Source organism: Corvus hawaiiensis, chromosome 7 (assembly GCF_020740725.1).
Source record: "Corvus hawaiiensis isolate bCorHaw1 chromosome 7, bCorHaw1.pri.cur, whole genome shotgun sequence".
Classification (NCBI taxonomy): Eukaryota; Metazoa; Chordata; class Aves; order Passeriformes; family Corvidae; genus Corvus; species Corvus hawaiiensis.
This window is the reverse complement of record NC_063219.1, coordinates 36,750,245-36,774,995: the sequence shown is the minus strand read 5'-3', so window position 1 is coordinate 36,774,995 and position 24,751 is coordinate 36,750,245. Positions and strand designations below refer to the sequence as shown.

The 24,751-nt window shown below is 37.2% G+C and overlaps 1 protein-coding gene across 2 annotated transcripts in view; it reads right to left on the bottom strand.

Annotated features, from left to right (window-relative positions):
* Positions 1 to 24,751, bottom strand: part of ARHGAP15 (Rho GTPase activating protein 15) — a 320,933-nt gene that overhangs the window by 120,277 nt on the left and 175,905 nt on the right. For both annotated transcript variants that reach the window (XM_048309957.1, XM_048309956.1), the window contains 2 exons: positions 15,655 to 15,777; positions 6,582 to 6,680 (listed from right to left, as the gene is read on the bottom strand). In XM_048309957.1, the coding sequence (XP_048165914.1) occupies positions 6,582 to 6,680; positions 15,655 to 15,777 (222 nt within the window). The remainder of the gene's footprint in view (positions 1 to 6,581; positions 6,681 to 15,654; positions 15,778 to 24,751) is intronic.

Genomic DNA, 24,751 nt, shown 5'->3' with positions numbered 1-24,751 from the left:
TCCAAGCATAATAGATTATCCCAAAGTGGGAAAGAATGAACAGTACAAAATTAGCAGAACTGGGAGCTCAGATCATTTGGTGGAGCAACATGATCTCTGTAACTTTCAGGGTACTGAATTCTAAAGCCACTGGAAACAGAATGTAAAATTATATCAGAGTAAGCAAGGAAGCATGTGTAGGCCTGGGAGAATCAAACAAGACCTTGGAAAATGCGTTTCCAGAGGAGAACAAGGACTGAAGATCAGTGAATGAGCTTGTAGGAAACAAACTGCTATTCATGAAAAATTTCTTGCTCTGAGGATAGAAAGATATGAGAGAGAAAAAACACAAAATACATTTCTGTGGTTGTTCAGGGGCCAAGTGCTGTTGGAGAATAATCCTGCACTCAGACAGAAATATAAAATGGCACAGGATAGGTCAGTCTCCTGAGGTTTCCCTTCTCAGGGAAGCCTTGCCAGAACAAATCCTTCATGCCACTGGCTGATGGGTTTGGTCTAACTGTGCTGGGAAGTATCCCAGGAACACTGTGCGTTTACTGGGAGCTCCAAGATGGTGGTGAGCATACCCTGGCAGACCTACCCTGTACTTTCCTACTGCCTCCCTCAGGTCCTCAGGGATGGGGATGCACTTTTTTGAGTACCAAATAAACTTAACATTTTGCTTAAGCTAAATAAATCCTGAGGAACATGTTGTTGAACACAAAGCTGATAATGACTATTATAATACATACAGAGGTTGAGATAGATGGTGGAGTCACCATCCCTGGAGGAATTTAAAAGCTGTGTAGATATGGCACTTGGGGACATGGTTTCGTAGTGGCAGTGGCAGAGCTGGGGGAATGCTTGGACTTGATGATCTTAGAGGGCTTTTGCCACCTAAACAATTCTGTAAATTTCTAGGGGTTTTATACAGTGGTTATTGATCCATTCCTTGGCTGCACAAGCTTTGTGTCTTCTGCCATCCTCACTGTCTTACAATCCACTAACTCCACCATACCAAAGACAATGATACCAGCATGGGAATCCTCAGCTTTAAGAGGTGCTTGGGATTTTTTTTTTTCTTTTAAAATTCTTCTGCAGTGTTTTCTTCCATTAGCAAATGAGATAGCATTAGACTGTTTTAAAAACTCATTTTTCCCTAGCTGCATAAATATATTCGCAATACTTTATATTTTTTAAGACTCATTTCCTCTTTGCTTAACTCCTTGAGATAAGTGAACTCTTCTCTATGTAAACATTCTACCAGAATGCTGACTACCTTTTAAGCAATATATGATTTAGAAGGTAATGAAATATCACTTTCTTTTTCCTTTTTTTTTTTTTTATAAATAGGTTTTAAAGTGCTTTTAGCTGCACTTTAGCTTTTAGATTAACAGATAAAACTGATGAAAGGGACACAACCTTCTGTCACAGGGTAGCATGGCATTTGGGAGGTGAGGTAGTTTAAAATGCCATTTTTATCTTCATTTCTCTCCGTTGGGATGACTATATTTCTTTACTACATCCCATAAGGTACTTTTTCTTTGTCCATAAAAGCATTTTCTTCCTTAAATCCTGAATATTCTGCAGTATGAGACTGTGTGTCTGCACATCTGCAATGATCTTGTGCATAATCAAGCACAGCTATGGACATTAAGTTAATTAAAGCCACAATGAGTATCATTTTTAGGCACTTTGGGGTGTCAAACTTTGGAAACCAATGAGAAATCTGAATTTTGGAGAGCAAGAACTTAAATTTTCTTTCAAAACCATGCCCTCTTAAGATTGCACATCCAGCCTTTAAGTGCCTAATTGTCCCCTCTGAAGTCTCACTGGTGCTACCCCAAATCACCCCCCAAGCCAAGAGCCCCACACTCAGGGGAGTTTTTGTCACTGCTCTTATTTAACATGATTTGTTCCTTGGGTCTCAGAGCAATGAAACCCAGTAAATAATACATTGGACACACAGAGAAGATAACAAAAGGAAATAGTTAAGGTACTATAATAATTTTAGCCATTCTTTTTTCAGGTCACTATAATCTGCCCAAAGATAACTAATTGTTCAAAGTAAACATTCCACTCCGACCACAAAAGGAATCCATTACACAAACATATAATTCACAGTCATTTTTAGTGGGTTGTAAACAGTTTGGAATGAGCATAAAATGGGACAAAAATCAAAGTGAGCATTTAGAAATGAAAAAGTGTTTGCTACAAAAGGTCAGTCCCTTTACTTGGCAAACTATGTAGAAAAGCCTGGGAAAATGTTGAACACACAAGCAGTAAGGGAATTTTAAAGCCAACAACCTCCCTGTTTCTTTAAACAGGCATCGGAACCTATAACTGGATCCTGTCAAACAAACGACAGCAAAAAAACATAACAGCTGCTAAGAAGTAAAGTTGAAAGATAAAGTTTTCTGAGCTAAGAACCTTCTCAGAAGTGGACTAAAGGTCTTTCTTAAATCTTCAAGCAAGGTTATGGATCCCAGGGTGGCTTTTAGGCATTGAACCAAATATGTAATTTTGTGTATCATTCCTGTCAGAGCACCCTGTGCTCCAAGAAAAGCAACAGAAAACAGTATCTGCAACATCCAGCTTAGAATGGAAACGGTACCTGTAATCATCAGCTTTGCTGCCTGCAGTGTCATTTTTCAAGTCATTTAGGCTGATTTGAGAACTCTAACTTGGATTTGGGAATGGAGGGGGAAAATGAAGGATGTTTCAAAAGAACGATGAAAGTTAAGTTATATTTCCCTGGAGAATTAGGACTGTATTTCTTTACAAAACCCAAGCCACACTGGATACCCTGGGCAGGTTTAGGATACGGAATGCTCGGGGTTCATTTACTTTGTCATTAGACACACAGACAAATGATATTCCCTGGAAAAGAGTTTAGTATCAGACTGTTTTCACACGATAAAACACTACTATGAGAAGTACTGGATGGCATGTTGTTGAGGTACAACACAGACTGATATTTTTATTTTTTTTAATGCGTTCTACTCATGCCTTTCACATATTTTTTTAAAAAGAAAATGCAAAAAAAAGGACAGCCAGGATTTTTAAAGGGTCGTGGATAACAAAATAAATAGGCGACTCCAGAAATGACTGGAAATGATATCTGGCCTAGAAACACCAAAAAGTCTTGCAATGGGCCCCACCCTTGGCAGGAGTGCTCAGTGTGTGAGTTAAAGTGCACTGGGAGGATTGTCCCAGGCTCTCCTTGCTGCACTGCTCAGCTCAGAGCTGGTGCTACCTGTCAGATGCTTTCTAGGGGGAAGAAGGAAGCAGACTGAAAAACAGATTGAAAACAGGAATACAGATTGAAAAGGGCAGGTCGACAGATAGCCCCAGAAAAGCCTGAGGTCCATCCACGGTAGGTGTGGATGGCAAAGTAAAAGAAGAAACAGAAAAAACCCACAGAATGTGCTGTTCCATCAAAAACATTTCCTTGAAGTCCCTGACAAGATAGGAAATGAAGAAATTCTGGAGATCTTTGAGTAGTCCCTGTATTTCTTCAATCTGATTGCTTCATGGTACAGAATTACTCTGTTATCCTCACCAGGTCCCACCACAGATGTGGGAGGTTTTTCTATTTAGGATATTGCATGAGATACCAAGGGTACAACATGCTTTCCCAGGATAATTTTGACCTTAGTGGTACAGGTCTGGATAGCTCAGTAATTGGGACTAGAAGTTCATCAAAAATTATGAATGAATAATTCAGTAATTATTATAAGTAATTCATAAGTACAAGAAAAATGAAGGAAAAAACTGAGTTTCCTTAAAAAAAATAAAAATTAAATGTGACAATTTCCTTGCAAGTTTCCAAGAATGGTCACATTTTTATTGCCTCTCCTTATTAAACTCCACTACCAGCTCTGCAAGATGGCTGAGAAAATGGAGAAAGACCTTCTGCTTCACAGTTCTACTTCAATAACTAAAAATACAAAAAGAGGCTGAAAAAAATGCAATTCACTCCATTTTTATCATATTCACAAGTGAATCCTTGTTGGATAGATAAATATGCATTATAGTGTGAGGTTTTTTAGATCAGATCTTAAAAAGCACCCCTGTTCTGAAATGGTGAAGGAGCAAACTAGGGGACAAATGACCAAAATTTGATCTTAGTTAGAGAAGAATATATTCAGAATAAACATCCTTTTGATATTCATTTTAAAATCATGTAACTAAATAGGAAATCTTGCCAATGGTTAATGACAACCTCTACATTTTTAATCTGTGGGAGAATATTGCTACATTTGGCTATTGTGTGTAACCTCGTCTACACAGGAAAATGTACTAATTAATATGGTTTATTCAGATCACTGCTAGACTTTTTTTCTGTGCACAGTGATTATGCTTTAAAAGTCGGAAAAACAAGTAGAAAACCAGTAGGTGAATAACAATTAAAAGCATGAGCTGATGGCTAAGAACACAACCATTCAGTGGAGTACGAATGGTTTGTAAGTAACATTTAGGGATGGTCTCCTAAGGTCTTTTTTCCTAATAATCCTTTATCTTAAGCGAAGCACGCAAGTAACATTTTTGGTACAGTTACAGTATGTAGATGATATATTTTCTAAATAGGAGAAGAAAGCTTTTTTACCACAGCCAATATGCCAGCTGTACCGAGTATCTAGGCCATCTTACTAAGACTATGAAAGTAAACATACAGTTTTCATTAAATGTGCCTTTCCCATAATTGGTACATAAGTATTTCCCATGACTCTGCAGTTGAGTATCTTGGCTGGAGGCATATCTGGCCATTAAGAGGAGGGCTTCAGATCTGTTGAGTCTCAGCCATGCCGGGAGACTTGGCACCTCCACATACTGCTTCCTAATACCAACCCCGGCATAAAATGTCATCAGAAGCTTGCATAAACATTGGACTTAGCTTCACATAAATTACTGCTGTCCTGAGATAGTTTATGCCAGAACTTAGTAAAAACAACTCTTTGAGTAAATAGAATGTGAGTAAATGCAAGCATCTTAATCCAAGAATACGATAATAGAAAAAAACTGCGTATCAAATATAAACTCATAAATATAGTGGTAACGTGAAATTTTTATCTCATGCCATATGATTAGCTTTTATTTACACATTAGGCTAACCAAAAGGGGTAAGCTTCTGTAAGTCACAGCAAGTTTGAAGGAAACACAAGAGCTATGATGCAGTATTCAGAAGGATGAGTTCCTTTGAAGGAATAGTGATACATCCAGTTTCTAATACAAACATTTTTTGATAATCACACAGACAGTAAACATCTAATTACGTTCCTTAGATTTTTCTATTACAGTTCAGCAGTGCAGAGACCTCTGGCCTCACTTCTGCTTGGAGGAGTGGTCAGATACTCCAAAACATCTATGAAATATCCAGCGGATTCTTGGGGGAACTTGTGCTGAGATCGTAACCAAGCAGTTTGTTAGACATGTTCTGCATGGAGTGGCATTTTTGCAATCTAATCTCTGCCTTTCCTTTTCATGTTCTGAATTTCACCTCACAATTCCTCCTCTATTAATAGTCACTTCACACATTTTTCCCCTTTTTTTATCCAGCCTCCAGCCTTCCTCCACAAAAACCCAATGCTACTATCTCCCCCTACTGAACGATCTCCAGTTTGTTTCAGTCTCTGACTTCCTGCCAATCATTCTGGGAATAATAATATCCCAGTGCTCTCTTTGCTGTATAATTAAAGCATGAATTTCCCAGAGTTTGAAACTCCAGGGTAGTTTTATTGCACCTTTCACTATAAAACCAGGTAACAATGGTGGAATTAAAATAGCTTTTTCCTTTGTGGATAACGTTCTAAGTATGTTTTTATTCTTCATGGACTCCCTTGTTCTGAGACTCCAGTATATGGCAGTGACAATGGGTTCACCCAGCCTTATTCTCAAAATAAATTTTCTATCTTTTGCAAGATATATGTTTCCCCAGATCCCTGGAACAAGTTGTAAACTTGTAACAGATGGTGATGAAGCCTCACATTTTTATACAATACATTTTAAGATTCTGCATCTACCGCATGCACCTTCCAAAGAAAATGACCTTCAGTGAGAGAAGATACACTCTGCAGAAAGGAAGGCAGGCAACGATGTTAAGTGCCTCCTTTTTATACTATGAAAATCCTTCTTATTAATCAAAACTTTTAATGAGGATGGATACTCATTTAAATATTTTTGCAATATCATAGCTTTTAAAATAACTGTAAAAATTAGACACCTGCACTCATTAAAAAAAAATATGGCCATGCTAGCATAACATTTATTTTGATTGAATACAATTCAAGACTTAGGAAAAAGTATCAGCCTTACATTCAGCAGGGACTTTAGAATGAAAGTTACTGACATTTTATCAATGTTTAGCATTTGCTTACCCAGAGAAAGACTAAACCAACATGTCAAAAAAAAAAAAAAAAAAGGCAAAAATCAGCATGAATGGGTTCTATTAATGTCTTATTGTATAAAGAAAATGAAGATACACAGAATGTGATATAGTTCCATTCATAACTATATTATAGATTGTACTCTGCCTACCCTGGAAATCCAAGCAGAGTTATGAGGTTAAAGTTCTGATTAGTATTAAATAATAAGGTACTCACCTCTTCTTTCAACAGCTTGTATGCACAGTCTTACAAACTGGGGGACTGTAGATTTCTCATGTTCACAAACCAAGTGCAAATGGGAGCCAAAAATTTGATCTACATTTGGAAAACAAGAGGAAAATACATTAAGGCATATTATTAGCGGGATTTTTCTCTCTTCTCAGCTTGTCTATTAATTTAAAACTCAGATATTGAAGATGGATGGACAAAGTTGGAACCAAATTCTTTTGGAGTCCTAGTGGTCATTAGCTTCTGCCCCAGAACCAAATCCCTCCACATCTGCTGCTATAGTGCTTGATTCTCCCCTCTGGCTTCAAGTTTCAATTGCCACTTGCACCTTAACTTGACCTTTCTAAGGCTTGGATGTCTCCAGAGTTTGCTTGGACCTGCCACAGAAAAAGTACAGGCAGCTCCAGAGCTACAGCTCCCTAAGTTGTTGAATACAAATTCCTACATGATATCAGCTCTTGGTCCAACCTAGAAACTCATCTGGTTGTGTGACCTGTCTCTTCCACACATTTGGAAGTTTCACTCTTGCATGGAGCACTATAGGAGTGCAAGGACTTCATTACTTTGCATCATTAACACTTAGTACAATTTCACCTCAACTTCACAAAAGCTTTTTTTTTAATTCATCCAATTGCCTGCTTAGAGAAACAGAAGATACTGGATGTCTTTTGATGAAGGTTTCACATTAAATCAAGTTTAAGTAGTGATAAGTCTCACTTCCTTCATGAGTAATCTTTTAACTGGATAATGCCACCTTTTAGTTTTTATTATTTCAAAGTTTTGATCAACTTTGACTGTTGATCTTGAAACATGTTTATATTAGCAGGTTCAACTCTTCAGATTACTAATTAGCTTCCTCCACCTCATTTCCACTCTATGCGTTTGAGAGATTATGAAAAGAGCAATCAGTAACGGGGACGTTGTCAGCTAAAATCAGAATGAATCAAACAGATGAGAGGAACTACTCAATAGGAGCCAGTTAAATGCTGAAACAATAGGAGTGTACTGTCATCATTTATCCGAAGAGACAGTCTCCATATAGCATTTCAACAGAGCACTACGGTTTGTAAATTGGTGTGGAGGCTTTGAAAATTATTATATAGATAGCAGAAGGGTGATAGAACCAGTTTGGACTCTGCACAGCAAAGCCAGCAGCAGGTCCCATGGAACTGGATGTTTCGTCCATAGTCAGTGCCACCATATTCCACCATAACCAGCTGGAGCACTTCTTGCTAGAAGCAGCACAACTTTTCCTCACTAACAGGCAAAAGTCCCATTTTTTTATTTTCTGTTCTGCAGGGAGCTTCATTTTCTTTAATCACCACTATTTCATACTCAGCTCAGATTTCAAGAGCGACTCGATTGCCTTTTCTTTCCTAATACCCCAGCGCAAGGAACAGAGTGACGGAAACAAGGTGCAGGGCAGGGGTTCCTTTGGACTTCTCAAGATGCATCAGGGAAGTTTATTCCAGCACCTCCCAAAACGTGTGATCTACATTCTGGGAGAGTACATCAAAGCCTGAATTGAAGTTAGTCAGAGTTTCGGCTGCAGAAGGGATGGAGGACTGGGTTCACAGAAGTGCTCTGAGGAAGGTTGTGTGCATGTGTGGCGTTAAGCATTAGCGAACAGTCTGTTACATGTTTTGGGGTTATGTTTCTGACAAAGCACAGTCTGGTTACATTTTCTCCATAAAACATTTATAGCTGCCTTCAGTGGTAATTATACATACAGAGATTTATGATTAAAATGTACTAGCACTTCCTCTTTTGACATCTTAATTGTTTTTTAAAATTTTAGCAAAGACCTGTCAAATTCTTTGCATAATATAGAATGGTCTCCAATGTAAATTATGCTAAAAAAGAAGTAAAAGTGTATCTTATTTGGTGGACAAAGACACTTGTAAACAATTTCAGAAGCAAAACAGGCAAAGAACTGCACTGTGTTTAGATGGCAACACATGAAGAACTGAAATGAAATTAATGTGTGGCTGTTCAGCAGTTTCTCTTCTGTGTTATAACCACTTTATAATCAACTTTTTGGATTATTTCACAGTTATTCTTTCAATCTCCAATATGAACACAGAATTTTTGGTATTCCTGGGAGGAAATTTTGAACAGGCTGAAAACAGTTTTACAATTCTCACCTAGTCCATTACTTCATTTCTTGGTGCAGATTCTATATATTCAGCAAGATATTTAACCTCGTTTTTTGTACCTTTCACTGTATGCATACAGTCACATTCTGCACCCTGCAGTTAAGCTTTAAATCACCTCTTCTTTAGAAAACAGGCACTCAGGATTTGTATCTTGGATGGAAGGGCAGCAAAACAGCATTAATACTTCCGGGACATCAAAATAGACTGGTAAAACAACAGCATACATCTGCTTTGGAGAGTTTGTGTCCCCTTCTAGAAATTAATGAGCATTTATAAGTACATGATCCCAAGAGCCATCCAAATACTCTCAATCCTGAGTACTCCTGTACCACAAATTCCGTGACTCTCTCTAATCAATTGATTTTTTTGCTGGAACTGTTTCTGTGCGTAAACATGGGAATGGCAGTGGTTACACTGCCATATTTACACTTGTGGAAGTGACAGTGAGACTTGTGGAAAACTCACCTAAGATTTGTTTGTGTAATATTTCAAAAACAAGGAATGTGAATTGCTAAGTTTTTTAAGCTAGATTTGTATGTCACTATGTAAATGATATTAAAATATTATTTTCTTATTCTTTTATAAGTGTAGAGATATATATTTTTTAAAACTAGTTTAAGGGAAAACTATCCAGAACATTTTTTCAAAAAAATAAAATAACTGCTCCCAAAGGGATAAGGGAAGCAAAACCCCTTTTGTTTGATTTATTTGTGATAAGGTCCTCCAAAACTTAATTTTTTATGACTTAAAAAAAAGATGTACACAACACTCCTAACCTCCTGTTATGGCAGTTTATGTTTCCTATCCAGCTTATTTAACTCAAATGCCTGGGAAATAGACACAATTACCACCTTATGGAATGCTACTTAACTTTAAATGCTCCCCTCTGAATAGAAATCCACTTTATCTTCTCAGAGTTATTCCAGTTTCTCAGGAATTATTTCCTCTATAGGCTCCTGAAATGCTCTTGTTTCATCATTTAAAAATTTAAACTAACAATTGTTCAGAAATATCTTTTATTAGAACAAAGGCAATTCCCATGCAGTGGATTCTGTTCACAAGAGCTCTTACAAAGGAGCTGCATACTATGCCCATATACAGCTTTAATCATTCACTCTTTCAGCTGTTATCAATTTAAAACCAATGAAACTCCCACACTGAGTCCATTTGAGCAGTCAATTTTAATATCTTGGGGCATCTGTAGTTATTCTGAATTGGCTGCAAAAGCAGAACTAACAAGTTAAGCTCTAACCATAAGTCTACATCAGGCTGGTAAACCATACATCAAACACCGACAGTTAGTCAATACTGTAGTATGAAAAACCAACAAGCATTTTTAAGAAGAGCAATATATTCATAATATGTTTGGTGGTATGGTTTACATTACACATCCCTGCTATCTGCACGTTAAAAATTCCGCTGGAGATGGTGGGGTGTGTGACAGCTTTGCACAGGGATATAAAACCAGACACCAGAAGAGAAGGGAATGGACATTCACAAGTTGTATAATATAAAATGATGATTATGGCTGCAATGAATTGCTCATTCTGGGGAGCTTCAAGTTTTCCTTGAGCTTGACAGAGCTACTTTTTTTTTTTTTCTGGAGTAGTTCTTGCAGACTGCAGCAAAGTCACTAATCCTGAGTTGCAGAAATCTCGACTATGGGAGGCAATTCTTCTGGAAAAGAAACAGTTAAAACAAAATCACTAAAGCCACATCCTCACTGAAAATGTCATTGTTTAACTGTTTTGGGGCCACATGGATGGGATGTGGCCATACTCGGAAGGAATTCATTCTTCAGTGTTCTTTATTAAAAAAACAGGGAAGGGCATGGCCAATACTCCCGTTTCTCAGGAAGAAGCTTAAATTCTGGCATGAGAGGAGATGGTATAATTGTACAATGCCGAAGTTTTTAGAAATGTGAATTATATCTATGTAATCCTGTGCCTTTCAGGAACAGAATTAACTGTGCTACATCTGGATTTGAACTGCTGGACTAACAGAGCTTTTTATCTTCATCCAAGTTGTTTTGTTTGTATCTGTTTGAATGTTGGGAAGGAAAAGAGGGAAGGAGAATGAAAAGACAAAATCAGAGATGAATGTACAAGCAGAGGGATAGGGACAGTAGGCACCAGAGCTGTGAACTTTTGCAGGGGGAAGTGATGCATTTGGAGCCATACTCTTAAAGGTGACTTCTGGCTGCTCTATCTGTAGTCAGACGCATTAAGTCAGACATTAAAGTCATGCTGGTTCCAGACTGGGGCTCCAAATAATGCCATGAAACTTTTACATTAAGTGGGGCAGGTCCTCAGCTGACTGGAGTTGGTGAGGTTGTCAGTGGAGCTTCCCTGATTTATGCAAGCTGGGAATCTTGCCAGTCCTTTTAATGTGGAGATTTACTATACATTGTCGATCTGTGGTGGTCATCAATTAAAAAAAAAAATTACATTTGTGAGCAGTTACTATTAAGTGGCATATGAGCTGCCAGATTTGTTTCACATTCTCAGAAAAAGGGAAGATAGTACTACAGACACAGGTCTCTCTTAAGAAATTCTGGTTTTTACTGGGGACAAGAGCTTGTTTGAATTCAAAGAGAGTGTGTCTGCTGTACTACTCAAAACACTTCTCCCAAAATGAGGTATTTTAAAATTCTCTGAATCATTTCTTAGCATCATGTCAAAGGAATAAATAGCTTTGTTCAGTGTCTGGCCATCCACAGGGTTTAGGAAAAGTGCTTCCAAATGTCCTTGTCAAAGAAAGAAATACCCTTGTGACCCATTGTCCCTGCAAGTCAAAGGAAACATTTCCTAACTTTCCCTAAGCTCTGAGTGCACCAGAAAGCTTGCAAAATTCCTTCATAACCCGCAAGATTTACAGAACACACCAAAGGTGGGTCTTAATCCGCTCTTTTGGACTTCTCATGAACATTTCACTCATTACATTGAACTACTCCGAGGTCCAGTGAGACATATACAATAAAGACATTTTCCCTTGCCTGGAAATGAAATGGTTGGTGATCTCTGTGCTGCGATCTGCACAACCACCGACATATGCTGAGCCCTGTTCTATAGGCTATCAAGCCAAATCACAGCTAGTTCCTTTCACTAGCAATTGAGTGGCTTTTATTTTCATCTTGAAACAGTTGTAACCATTCCAAATTTTATGCTGTTTTGGTTTTTGCCTTAGCTTATGAAATACATTCAGTGAAGTTCCTTCAGTGTCTAGCTTTTGGGAAAGAAAGATCCACCCTAAAAAAAAAAAGAAAAATAAATTTCTTGCCAACTGCATAGCTTCATTTTCCTCATTTCCCACAGTGTCATTTATGGGAGGTTGTTGCTCATGTTTTTTTACTGTTTACTGAGAGTGTATTTTGTGATAGTGTATTACCAACACAACCACCATAGCTTTAAAATCACAGTTTCAGAGAAGTTTCTTTTCCTTTGTTGGTCTAGAAAGTCTCAGAAATCAGGATGTTAGCAGGCCAACCTCAAGTTGAAGGTTGGCAATTTATCCTGGGTAACAGTAAATCATGACAAAGCTCAAACATAAAGGTCAAAGTTCAATTATAGACTATAAAGTCGTTTTAAAAGAGAAGATTTATATATTATTTTTCTAGCATATTAGTGCAGATTCTGTAAATTCTGAGAATATTTCAATCCCAAGGAACCAAGGACCCCTGCCCTAGAGTATAAATTTGAACAGTTATTCTCAAAATAACACTGCTGAAATGGCAGACATGGGACACGCCTCTTATTTACTTTTTCTAGGTTGTGTGCACGTGTATATCTAAGAACACAAGTGTGCTTGGAGACACAAACACATCCCACAATGTCCCTGTATTGCACATCATCTCAGAAATGCTTCAAAAAGCTTCTAGACCAAGGATATTTTGTGTACGCATGAGTGAGATGGAACAAGGACAGATGATCTTCATTAGAGCTCTCGTTGGAGCATGAAGAGCCCCAGTCACCAGCCCACTGCAATGAACGGAGCCAACGTGCTGTTCCCATTCTGGCTTCTTTTACGCACAGGACTAGAAAACAAATGGGGCAATGATGACAAAAATAACTTTTTCTCATGTAAAATGTCAGTGCATCTTCATTTTCAGATCAACATGTAACTAACATTTACCCATCAGTCTTCTACATTCCCTGGTCTGAGTGCTATCCTCCGTACTATTTTCATTTAACTCCCTACTTTATTTTCTACACTGATATCTGCTACACTCTACACAAGCAAAGTTTGGGTAAGAGTTAAATGACAATCACATAATTTCTAGATTTCCTGATAACAGTGTTGGCAGAACAAAGTACCCCAGGAGATCAAACTGCTATTTAATTTTGAAGCCTGTATTCCCAAATTTGGTTAATGTGGAGAAATGTGTCGAGTCTTCTGGCCAAGTGTGCACGCATCAGCAACTCACAGAGCACAGTACTGTGTTTAAGTGAACTTACCACCTTAAAATGTATTTACTCATGACTATAATTTACGTGTTAAATTTATGGGAGTTTTGGTTCCAATGTGACATACAATGTAAAAAATCAATATAGATTTGAGAGCTTTATAGTGCCCCTGGCAAATATGAATAGCACTTGATGAAAAGTGAAGGTTTTCACAGCACCTACAGTGCCGCTGCATTGGAGTAATTAACACCACACGCTTCACAGATATTTATATCAATTCTTCACCAGCACACAGAACAGCTCTTTGTCAGGAATTTGGTACCAAGATGTCCTGCAAGGCTTTATACACACTTTTATTACGAGCCCCTATTTTAAGGGATTTACAATTCTGACAGAAGTATTTCCCTATGGGATAAAAGTTCGTAGGCATGTTCTCAGAGCTGGAGGAATTTTTTCTTGTAAAAATTGGTTAACATTTTTTTCCCTTAAGAAACGAGCAAATAAATAGTTCTGAAGGGTTTCTGCAACCATTTAAGTCACCTTTAGAAAAATAAATAGATGCATCTTATAATACAAAAATTTGGCAAGCTTTTCCTTGGTAATCTGGGTGGTTGCATTTTGCAATTTAAAAATATTCTAATGCAAGACTAAAAATTAACATTTAAAAGTGGTCTCTGCATAAGCACTGCAACTGCATTTTCATAACATTTTAACAGATTAAAGGATAAACTGTGGTGAAGACAATGAAGGAACCTCATCAAATGAGCATTTCACATAGACTTACCGTAGATTGGAATTAAGCTGTGCTAACGAATCCTGCCTCATTTGCATGGCCAAAACCTAATCCTAATGAAACTTCATGGTAGATCACTAACATGTTTTCTTCATGGCAACATTAGTTTGGTAATAAAACTGTGCTGGGTACAGATTCTGAGTTACTGTGTCACAAATCAAAGCATTTCTGTTTTCCATGGAAGAGTATCCCAGGTAGAACCAAGTTATGTTTATGAATCAAGAGTTTGATGCAACTCTAGACAAATCCAAATTCATCTGTCTTTCCTAGAGAGATATATTAGAGGGTGGATTTGAGTTATGCTAATGAATCTGGATTTGTTAGCAGGGATCACATCTGATCCCTATGTAACACCGCAGGAGATTCATCAGCCACACATTAATAAACTAAGAACCCCCCCAACCCTTAAATCCAGAAATTAAAAGACTATAAATTACTCCTGTATTACTGTAATAACTGAAACAAACAAACATGACCCATTCAAATCCCACCCTCAACTCACAAAGTACTTCAAAAAGACAAAACCCTCAGAAGTACTGAAATCAGTTACTACAAATATGTGAGGACAGATCCTGAAAGTTTGGTGTGCGAGTATGCACACCTCACACACACATATTGATGCATAAATGACATTTTTTCAGAGTTTCTGCAGCAGCTGGGAGCAGAACCCCATAACTGAGGCACATTGTGGTTTCATATAAAGACTTCCTTACAGTAAACAACACTGCACTGAGCATCTCTGCACGTATCTAAAACATAAGAACTTAATTCATCAAAACTTCTTCTCTCCAGACATGGGCCCAGCTGGTGTTGAACTCTTGTGGCTGCTTTAGCTTATGCTGACTGGGGTCAATCTCTTGGCTCAGTTTAATACAGACTAGCAACACCCCTTACATTTTTGACACACCACTGGAAAACTCACGCTCCAAAGATTGACAGGGGCTGCTGGCAAAACGCCCCTTTCTAGTCAATTTGCATGTGCAGTTGTGGGTTTCGCACATAATAATTTGGGAGTGCGTAAATTTTTCAAGCATTATTCCAGACAGTATCTAAAAACACAGCTTTACTTGGATGCTAGTGGTCAGAATGCTACTGCCTTCAAGTTAACTACCAGCTTCTCAGGGAAACACTTCTTGGATAAACTAACAAACACATTTTATCAAAGAAACAATTTTTTAAGAATATGTGAAAGTGATGGCTGACCAACTTAGCAAGAAATTGGAATAGGAAAAAAACCCCACAGATTCAAAGCATTACTTATTTGCTGACATGTATTTCAAATTGTTAAAAATGGATTTTGTTGGTGAGTTAGAAAAGTAATGAGAGAAGGCAGCAGAAAGTATTCCAACAAATTAGTCAGCACAGCATCTAAGGGCCCTATTTTGGGTTCTAAAACATGAAACTATGTCTCCATTCTTTTCTTGAAAAGAAATGGAGTTGTGCAGCATCTTGATTTGCATTGTGTATAGTTTTAAATGGAGGGGCTTCTACCACTTGCACAACAAAGCAGAAAAACTGGAGCAGCAGTCAGCTATCACAGAGGTAGATGAACCATGCATTAATTTTTTTTTCTTTATAGTTCAGCAGTGTGTTATGAGATACAGCAACAAAACCATATTTAAGAAGTGTTTGTCCAATAGGCTGAGGGTAAAATATTCATTTGTGAATTTTTAATTTTTGCATCAAGAAGTATGGAAGACTAAACACACCTTTAATAAGTCCCTTTTCTTGCAATGTTTTCAAGGACGGTCTTCGGGAGATGAACTTCTTTAATCGGCTTTTAACTCTGCTTCTGTCATTTGTGTCAGAGGCACTGTAGTTCAGCCTGAAAACTGAAGGAAATCAAAAGGGAAATTTTTAGTGAAACAATATTTCTAAATTAACAGTACTTTTCTCAAATACCCTGAGAAAATAGTGGCCATAACCAGCCTGGTAAGATCCCAGTTGTGCGGTAGGTCAGCAGCACGGCTGGTTGGACACTACAAACATCTGATTAATACTTTTGTGAATAAACACGACGAGTTCACTCTGCCGGTTATACGCAGAGCTCTGTTATTTATTGCCCATAAGTATTTGGATGGTGACCAGTTTGCTCATGAAGTGTTCACGAATCCCACAAGTTTCACATGGGTGATTTTTCAACTCCAACTCCAGGCTCCGAGTGTGCTATGCACTATTAGCTGTGGGCTCCTTGCTATTAGGAAGGATGGATGGTTACACCACCAGTGAAGGACTGGATGCTCCTGCCAAGATGGATTAAGCGTTATATATATATTTAATGCAGTTATAGAAAACATGGCCATGTGCCATGAAATGTGTGCAAGATGCATTAATTTATGGAAAGAAAAGTATCCCGTCCTAATGATTATATTATATTTAAGCATTTACCAAACAGAGAAACAATTTGAACGCAACTTATTCCCGCTTTGTGTCAAAAAGACATCAAATCCAGCTGCAGAAAATCCCCTGGAGGAGGTTTCAAAGGCATACATTTAACTTTTTCTCTGCTGAGGTGCTTACAGGGCATCATGATGGCTATCAAAATAGGCAGTGGTAGTAGGGAGGAGAAGCTCAGCATGCTCCAGAAGCAGCAGAGATGCTGCGGGGAGACCTTTTCTAGAGTTTTTCCTGAACAAGCTGATTTTTAATGATTTCTAACAAATCACCTGAGACTTGCCACCCTTGAATAACTCTTGTTCAGTGTCCTGAGCTCTCTCACTGCTCACATTGCTGAGCAGGTTAATGGGGCAGCCAGGGTGGTGCAGCCTCCCTTGGCAAAGGCCTCCAGCTCAGAGAAGGGTAACTTCTGCTTTCTAAGGAAAGAGCAGCCTTCCATCTTCTCTTGGAAATCAATTAACCAATTAATCAATCAATCAATCAATCAGTCCACCAAAATACAATATTCTTCACAAGGTGAATTGGCAGAAGCCTGGTCCGTTGTCCCTTTGACAGAATTCCTAAACAAAACCCAGGATAATTTAGCTGCAGTTACAGAGGTGCTCCCTTCTCTCCCCGTCCGAACTGAACCTCCCCTATAATGCAACAATCTTCAAACAGAGGATCCAAGCAAAGAAAGAGAGCAAATTAAAAGTCTGATCATTATTATTGGTCTTTTTTTTTTTATATCAAGGTGTTTTGCATTAGTTATAAACAGAACCAAAACACTTAAAGGTGCACAATTATAAAACAATGGCAAGCTAAAATAACTGGTTAAGCAACAGGAACAACCCTGGAACATTGTGGTTTACATTACAAATCTGATTTTAACAGCCAAACTTATAAAATGGTTTACGCTTTTCTGTTGTCAGGGGAGAAAAACTTGCCAAATTGTTCATTTTAAGTAAATAGAATATAGCCAATTAAGGAAAGCAATATTTAAACACATGCCTACAATGATCAGAGCATACTTTGCTTCTGATTTCACTACTGATTTTAACAGAAGAGTGTTCCATTTTCCCACAGCACTAAAATGACCCCACACATACTTCCACAAACTAGTAATCACACAGGACAAATAAAAGGACACTTTACTGGAAAATACATGGCTTGGTACAATAATCCATCACTTACGAAAACTAGAATTCACATTTTTTAATGGTAACATTCCTGGAGTGATGTATCATAGAACATAAAGATTAACATTCAATCGATGGTTGGTGCTTTTTTAACATTATAGCGGAGGACTTTTTGTTCGAAATTGAGCAATCCTTGGCAGGGACAAGCTAAAATTCCAAGTCACTTGGCTGTGCTATAAAAAGAACAACAAATGGATGTTTCTAATTCTGCATCTTAGTGGTACATTGAAACAGTGGAGTGAATTGTATTTAGTTTGGGGTCTCTCTTGTTGCTCAGTGTCATTGTGTCCATAACGATTCACAACTAGGTTGGCTTTATTCTGACTTCTGAAGCTTTCCCAAGTGATGTAAATGATTCAGGGGTAAAAATATATTTTAAATCAATCATTTGCTGGCCACTTTTCCCTTTCTGCGGGACTCTGAAGCGCTTTATGCTCACTGGAACTACACACTTAGCTCTGAGTCTACACCAGACTAGTTAAGGTGTTCCAAATGAAGTACACATGGTTGTCGTGTGAAGGGTAGGACAGCAGGGTGAACATCCTGCTCTTTAGAAAGACAAGTTAACCCAGCTGGAAGTTTTGTACCTGAAACAGCAATTATGGTGTTAAAACTACATCTAGAGGTAGGAATAATTATTGTCATGGATATCTTTGTATGTACCACGTTTTGCTGTATAGCACACAGCTCAAAACAACAACAAAGCTAATGTTGATGAATTTCTCATTTTATGTTATTAAATGCATGTGAGTCACCAGAAAAAAACTCTAAGCCTCACAGAAATTTAAGGGTTTAGATAGCATGTTCCAAAACCAAGATTAGACAGGAATAGTCATGTTGGGATCTCACTTAAAAAGGGTCCTTCTCTTGCCAAACAATTCTTTTCGCGATATCCCCACAATAAATGACTTTGCTATTATATTTGGAAATACAAAGAACACCAAATGTTAAAAAAAAGGAAAAAACAGTAGTTATAAAACTCAAAAAGCACAATAAATATTTTTTTTAACATCTTCCTTTTTAAATTTCAGGTTCTGGATTTGGGCAGAGGTATCCTCCATGAAAGAGGGCTGACAAATGTCAAACATAAAAAAGTGGAAGACAGTTCCATGCAGAAGTAAAAATAAGACTTTTATGGAATTAAATATAAAATAATTATATATTTTTTCTGCTAATACAAGTGCATGCAAGGACATTTCATCAGCAAAAATGTCACCTGAATATTGTCCAACTTTCATGTTTAGCTGGTAATAAAATAAACACTTTGATCTAGAAAAATATTCTTATTACTTTGACACTTTATTAAGTCTCCATCTATGCCACAGGTTGGAAAGCTATATAATAAATTAAATAATGGCAAGATCTTTTCCTCAATTCTCAAGATTCATGAAATCAAAATAGGGGAGTGCCATTCAGATTGGGTACAAAAATAAAAGAGTATAAACACGTTTTTAGGACTAAAAGAAAGAACACACCTTTGGCCCTTATAATGGGATAGTGCTGTAATAACACTGGCTGAATTAGGGGTGATAAGTATAGGTTAAATGCTCTGAAAAAAAGAAAAATAACAGTGATCAAAAACTGACCTGTCTTTTTTTGGCTTATATAAATCCTCTGAATCCTTATTCAAATCTAGCCTTAACAATAACATATAAATAACAGAAGCATGGAAGACAAGAATTAATGCAATACCTCCTAGTGATACACTTCTACAGAAATAGTACCATCAAAGAAAGTTTTGAGATGTACAGATGAAGAATCACTTTTTAACATTCAGTGCCCTAAATATGATGCACTGAGAATAAATTTACTATGGTTTAATCAGGATTAAGTAGTGACCAACAAATTGCACTATGAAGCTACAAAAGCCTCTCTCCAGGGTTTGGACATGGCCACCACTCACAGAGGTGGGCAAGGCTCTGACATCTTCAGGGCTAGTATAAAAATGTTTATGAGATTACTTCTTCTGAATTTAATCATGCATCTAGACAATGTATTTCTAGCAGAATGTTTTTCCTGGGTGTGATGTTCTGAGCAAAGCCTGAATGACTCAGAGTGTAAAATTTTTTAATATGTCCTGAACTCCATATTTTATTGGCAAGATTTTTTAGCTCCCTTTAACATGATCTCAAATTCTTTCCAATGACTTTTATTTCACTCTTAATTTACTCTGCATTTGTACACAATCTCAGGGGTTTACCTATGATTAATTCCTGCCAGGTATAGTGTATCTGAACACTTCCAATGTGTTGAAAGCATTGGTTTTTGAAGAACTATCCATTAATGACTTTCTGAACTGTGACAATGGATATTGACAGTGCTTGTCAGACTAAAGCACTATTGATTGTCTCACATCATGTGTATTGCAAAACCAATTTCTTTCAAGTACCTCTTCCTAACTGAAATACATTATTAAGATGCCTATCTGTTTATTATAACACCTAAAATTATCGTATATAATTCATTTGGATGGAAAGAGCAGAATGAAGAGCAGCAGTGGGAATGGATAAACAGTTAAGAAATTCAAATATCTTTACATTCCTACCTTCTCTTTCATTACCCTTGATCTCCTGGAAAAAAAAACATTAAGTCTGGACCATGCATATTTTTTTTGTACTCTTCAAAGACTTAAAATTTTGTGGAGTTCTTAGAAAGAGATGAGTTGTAGTATATTGATAACACCCATAAACGGAGTTTTGGTAATTATTTCCCAAGGAATACTAAAAATGACAGGCTTGATCATTCAAAATACAGAATGCATGGACCAAAATCCTAGCTGCAACTTTCTTAAAATACATGTGAACAGATCCATGTGCTTAACTCTCATCTCTGATGTCTTAAAGTAATAATTTTCTAAAGTGCTTTACAGACTCATAACCAGAGTCCTCAGCAACAACTTGAAGGACTGAAACAAAGCTGAGATGGCAAAAGAGGGAGACAGGAGAAGGTGACTTCCTGACTTTGGAGAAAGAAAGTGCAAGTCTAACAGCAGTGCTATAACATATGTGCGAAAATATTAGTTGGAATTAATTAATTAAGTAATTAATTTCAAGTAATGGGAATGCTTAATTGCCGGGTATCTTATATTTCTGAAGAAATATATCTTAATGTGCAGAGGTGTATGATTCTGACTACATTCTGAAAGACAGTGTAATTTAATATATATTAACTCATGGCTTTAAGTTTTATTGGATACCACTGAAATCCAGAATTCAACATTTCTTCAAGTTTTTTTGGCATGCAGCAGGTGTGAAATTACTGTTAGTCCTTCAAGGAAGGAGCAGCATGCATCATTGCCTGTAAAAATAGACAGGTTTTCAACCAGAACCAGAGTTTTGAGAGTGACAAAACCAAGTCCTTCTTCCTTCCTTTTCTTTGTGATGCTCTGAGATGAAGCCAAAAAAATCTGCTCACTAAGGATAAAGAACTCACCTCACCTTCTTTATTGAGCAAAGGACTTTTGCCAGTCCTCCTATTTGATCCCTTAGTGAAGTCCTTGGGCGTGTCTCTGAATTATACACACTATAATTACTAATTTTATTTTTTTTTGTCAAAAGAGTAGAATAAGAGACAAGTACACACCCAGTTTAAAGGCACTAGAAAAATGACTGAGGGGAAAAAAGGCAGGAATTAGGCATTGACTCCAATCATTATTCTTCTAAGCTTCAAAATTTCAGATTTTATAACTACAGAGCATAGACCCAAAATATGCAGCATCAGAATGGGTATCACCTTCCAGGAGCAGCTCAGATTTTGTTTGATTTGGCACCAAAGGACCTGAAGTCATTCAGGTTTATGGTGCAATAATAGATATTTGCCACAGCAAATATATCTACATTTACAGATGTTTATGAAGTAAGCTCAGAAATAAGCAATAGGAAAAAGAAAACAGTGATTATATAGCACAAATAATTTTTCTGTAATATGACAGCCTAACAACTTAAGTGCTCAGTAGTGTCATTACAGTTTGTGAAATTTGCGTGCATTAGCAGTAAAGATTCAATAAAATGACTGTATAATTCATATTTTGCATCATGCTCTTAAGCATATGAATTTTTTTTTTAAAATTGTCCCTCTCTAATAATAAATGGAAATAAATTAATAGCGTGTTAAACATCACTACACATTTACATTGTGAAATAAAAATGTCACTCCCCACACAGCTTTTCTTAGTGCTATTTGCAACATAAACGTTTAGAAATGTAAGTAATGTTTCTGAGTTTATGTTGGATTTATGAACAAAATCATAACAGGTACTTTTCTTTAATAAAATAAATAAGGTTTTTTAGAAAAGGAAAATACAATAGGACAAATCTATCTGGATTTCAGTTGTGCATCTGATATGATGCCAAATAGGAAATGATTAGTTAAACTATAGAAGATGTAGAGAACTGAAACAATAACTGTGAAGTGACTAAATAAGGTATTAAAATGAACTTTGTTGAAAGGAGAATGACTGTACTTCAGGGAAGTTACCAGTGGATGTCCTGAATTATTCCTGGAACTTGTCTTTGTGATTTTATTAAAGACTTCAGCAGGAAAAGTAGAAGCATTCAAAAAATTACTTGTTGACTCAAGGCTGGAAGTATCATCAGTTGAGACAAGAATTTGGGATATCAGGCAAAAACTTGGTGACTTTGAGACTGGAAATTGGAGTAACCAGATTAGAACTGGTACTACCCAAAGCACGGTTAGAGAAGGATTGGTGTTACAGAATCATAGAGTCATTAAGGTTGGAAAAGACCTCTAAGACCATCAAGTTCAACCTTTCCTCAGCAATTCCAAGCCTACCACTAACCCATGTCCTCAAGTGCCACATCTTCACCTCTTTTGAGCGTTTCCAGGGATGGTGACTCAACCACTGCCCTGGGCAGCCTGTTCCACTGACCAACAGGTCCAAAATATTTAATTTTAATTGATACAAAATAATTCTCTCTCATGGGTATATAACCTTGGACACTCATCTGTGAGGTGGAATTTCCTGGCAGAAGAGGTGCAGGCAGCAGCAGTGAGAAGCACCAGGAGAAAGAGGCTGCTGAGATTTTGGAAGGAGTTGGGGAGCTCGGCATGTTTGGCCAGCTAGAAAATGGCTGGGAAGAGCTGTGATTGTTCTCTATGAATTTGCTTGTGGGGGTGGGAAAAGGAGCAGGAGAGGAGAAGAGGACAGCAGGGAGGATGAAGCGCTGTTTTAACTGAAGAACAATGTTGGCACAAGAATAGATGAGTATAAACTGGCCATAATACGAAGTTCTAAACCACCCTTTTAAAGAAGTCATGGTGGCAAATAAAACTAAAAGAATTTAAGATGCAGCTTAATAAATTTATGTATGAGGACACAGAACACTGTACCTTGTGACAGGAGGGACTGGAGTGGATCACCCAGGACTTGCCAAGCCTTTCTTTCCACAATTTTTTTTTGGTATTGTCACAATATTAGAAATGCTGTTATACAAACCTAACTTGAATATAAAAACCACAATGCCAGAAATCATGAATTCATTTTATTCATACAGTATGACCAGTTTATGTTCATCTAATGTAAAACATGTGGGACTTGGATGAAATCTGCTACAGCACACAAAGTCAGACTATTTAGACTCTAGGAAGAGAGAGCACAGTGTACTTGGGAAGGGGAAACTGGTCTCCCTGAGCTCGTGTCAGGGATTAGGACTCTTGACACAGCCTCTTTGCAAAAATATTCCCAGGAGAATACTCAACGGATGGTCTATAACATAGGAATTGAAGAGTGGTCCTTGCCCTTACATAACTGGGTGAATCAGTGTTTGCAGCCATACAGTCTTATCCCACTCATAAAACATGACAATTACTGAGCAAAAGAACTGCAATATTTGAGCTAATGACTTTTGAAGTTGACATATAGTGTATAAAATATTATTTAAGAAGACTTCACAAAATAAAGAAAGAAATCCCATGCAATTGGAGGCTGAGGAAGACAGAACAAGATACTGTAGACTATTTCCAGATCAAGTTGAACAAGTAATTTACAATAAATAATGCATTCAGGGGCTTTTAGAATATGGAGTTCTGTTTGCTTTCTTCTGTTGTGAACTATATGCAAATAACTTTCAAGTCTTTAAACTTGCCTCCTGAGTTAATCTGAAAGAAAACCTTTTCAACCTTTTGCAAATATTATGAATAGTCATCACATATACTAAATTGCTCAGGCAAAAGGACAGGAAACTGATATGGTTCCTTTATCTACCAGGAGCACTGGACAGATTTACATCAAAACAAAGCCCTTCTGGAGGGCTGGGTGCTAGTAAGCCATGTGGAATTTTTACCTTAAAAACCTACATATAATTCTGCCTTATGCTTTTGGAAGCAAATTAATTATCTAGAGAGCAAGGGAGACTTGTGTTTATATCAGCCTTGTTAAGAATTATACAAAGGTTTCATATATTGAAATTTAGACGTGTCTGGATACCGTGTTGAGCCTCTTATTCAGATCCAGTCTTTTGGCACCCTTCCAGAAAGAATATCCTACCAATGAATTTCCTTTTTCTTGAAACTTTTATCAATTATGTTTCGTTCTTCTAAATTTTAAAAGTAAATTATTTTAACATTTAATTATATTCTCATTGCACTCAGTCTCCAATTATACTCATAATCCTGTATTTTTTGACCCACAATGAACTTCTAGTGTTTCTTATACAATAAAGGACAGAATTAATTCATAGTGCCTAAGTTATGAAACCAACATGCTAAAACTGTTTACTTCCAATGAGAAACAGTAGTGACATTCAGCTCTATATTTGCTATTTCAAACCGCAAGTTCCAGCACATTTTTCTCTTTTAAAAAGCAAGTTTAGTACTTTCCAGTGAGTGTAGATGTGGGTAGTTTACAAAGGAGAAAGGCACACCCATTATCTTTAAAGTAATCAAAAAATATCTAGCCAGAGATCTGAAATCCATTTGCTGTACTCTGTTTATATGTCAGCTATACCTTATCAAATTATCCCTACCTCAATTATATCATTAGAGTAAGAATAACAACAAAAGATCACCCATGAGCTCATTTTTGAAAGGAGCACGTCGTCAGATTTCAGAATTCTTTTTACTTCTTACCTCAAGTGAAAATGCTTCTAAGAATCTCCAACATCTACGTTCACATAAATATGAACCTTAGACAGTCACCCTCATGCCATCAACTAAATTTTAATATAGAAATTATTTCCATTTGCTAAAATAAAACTGATTTTCAGACCTTTGA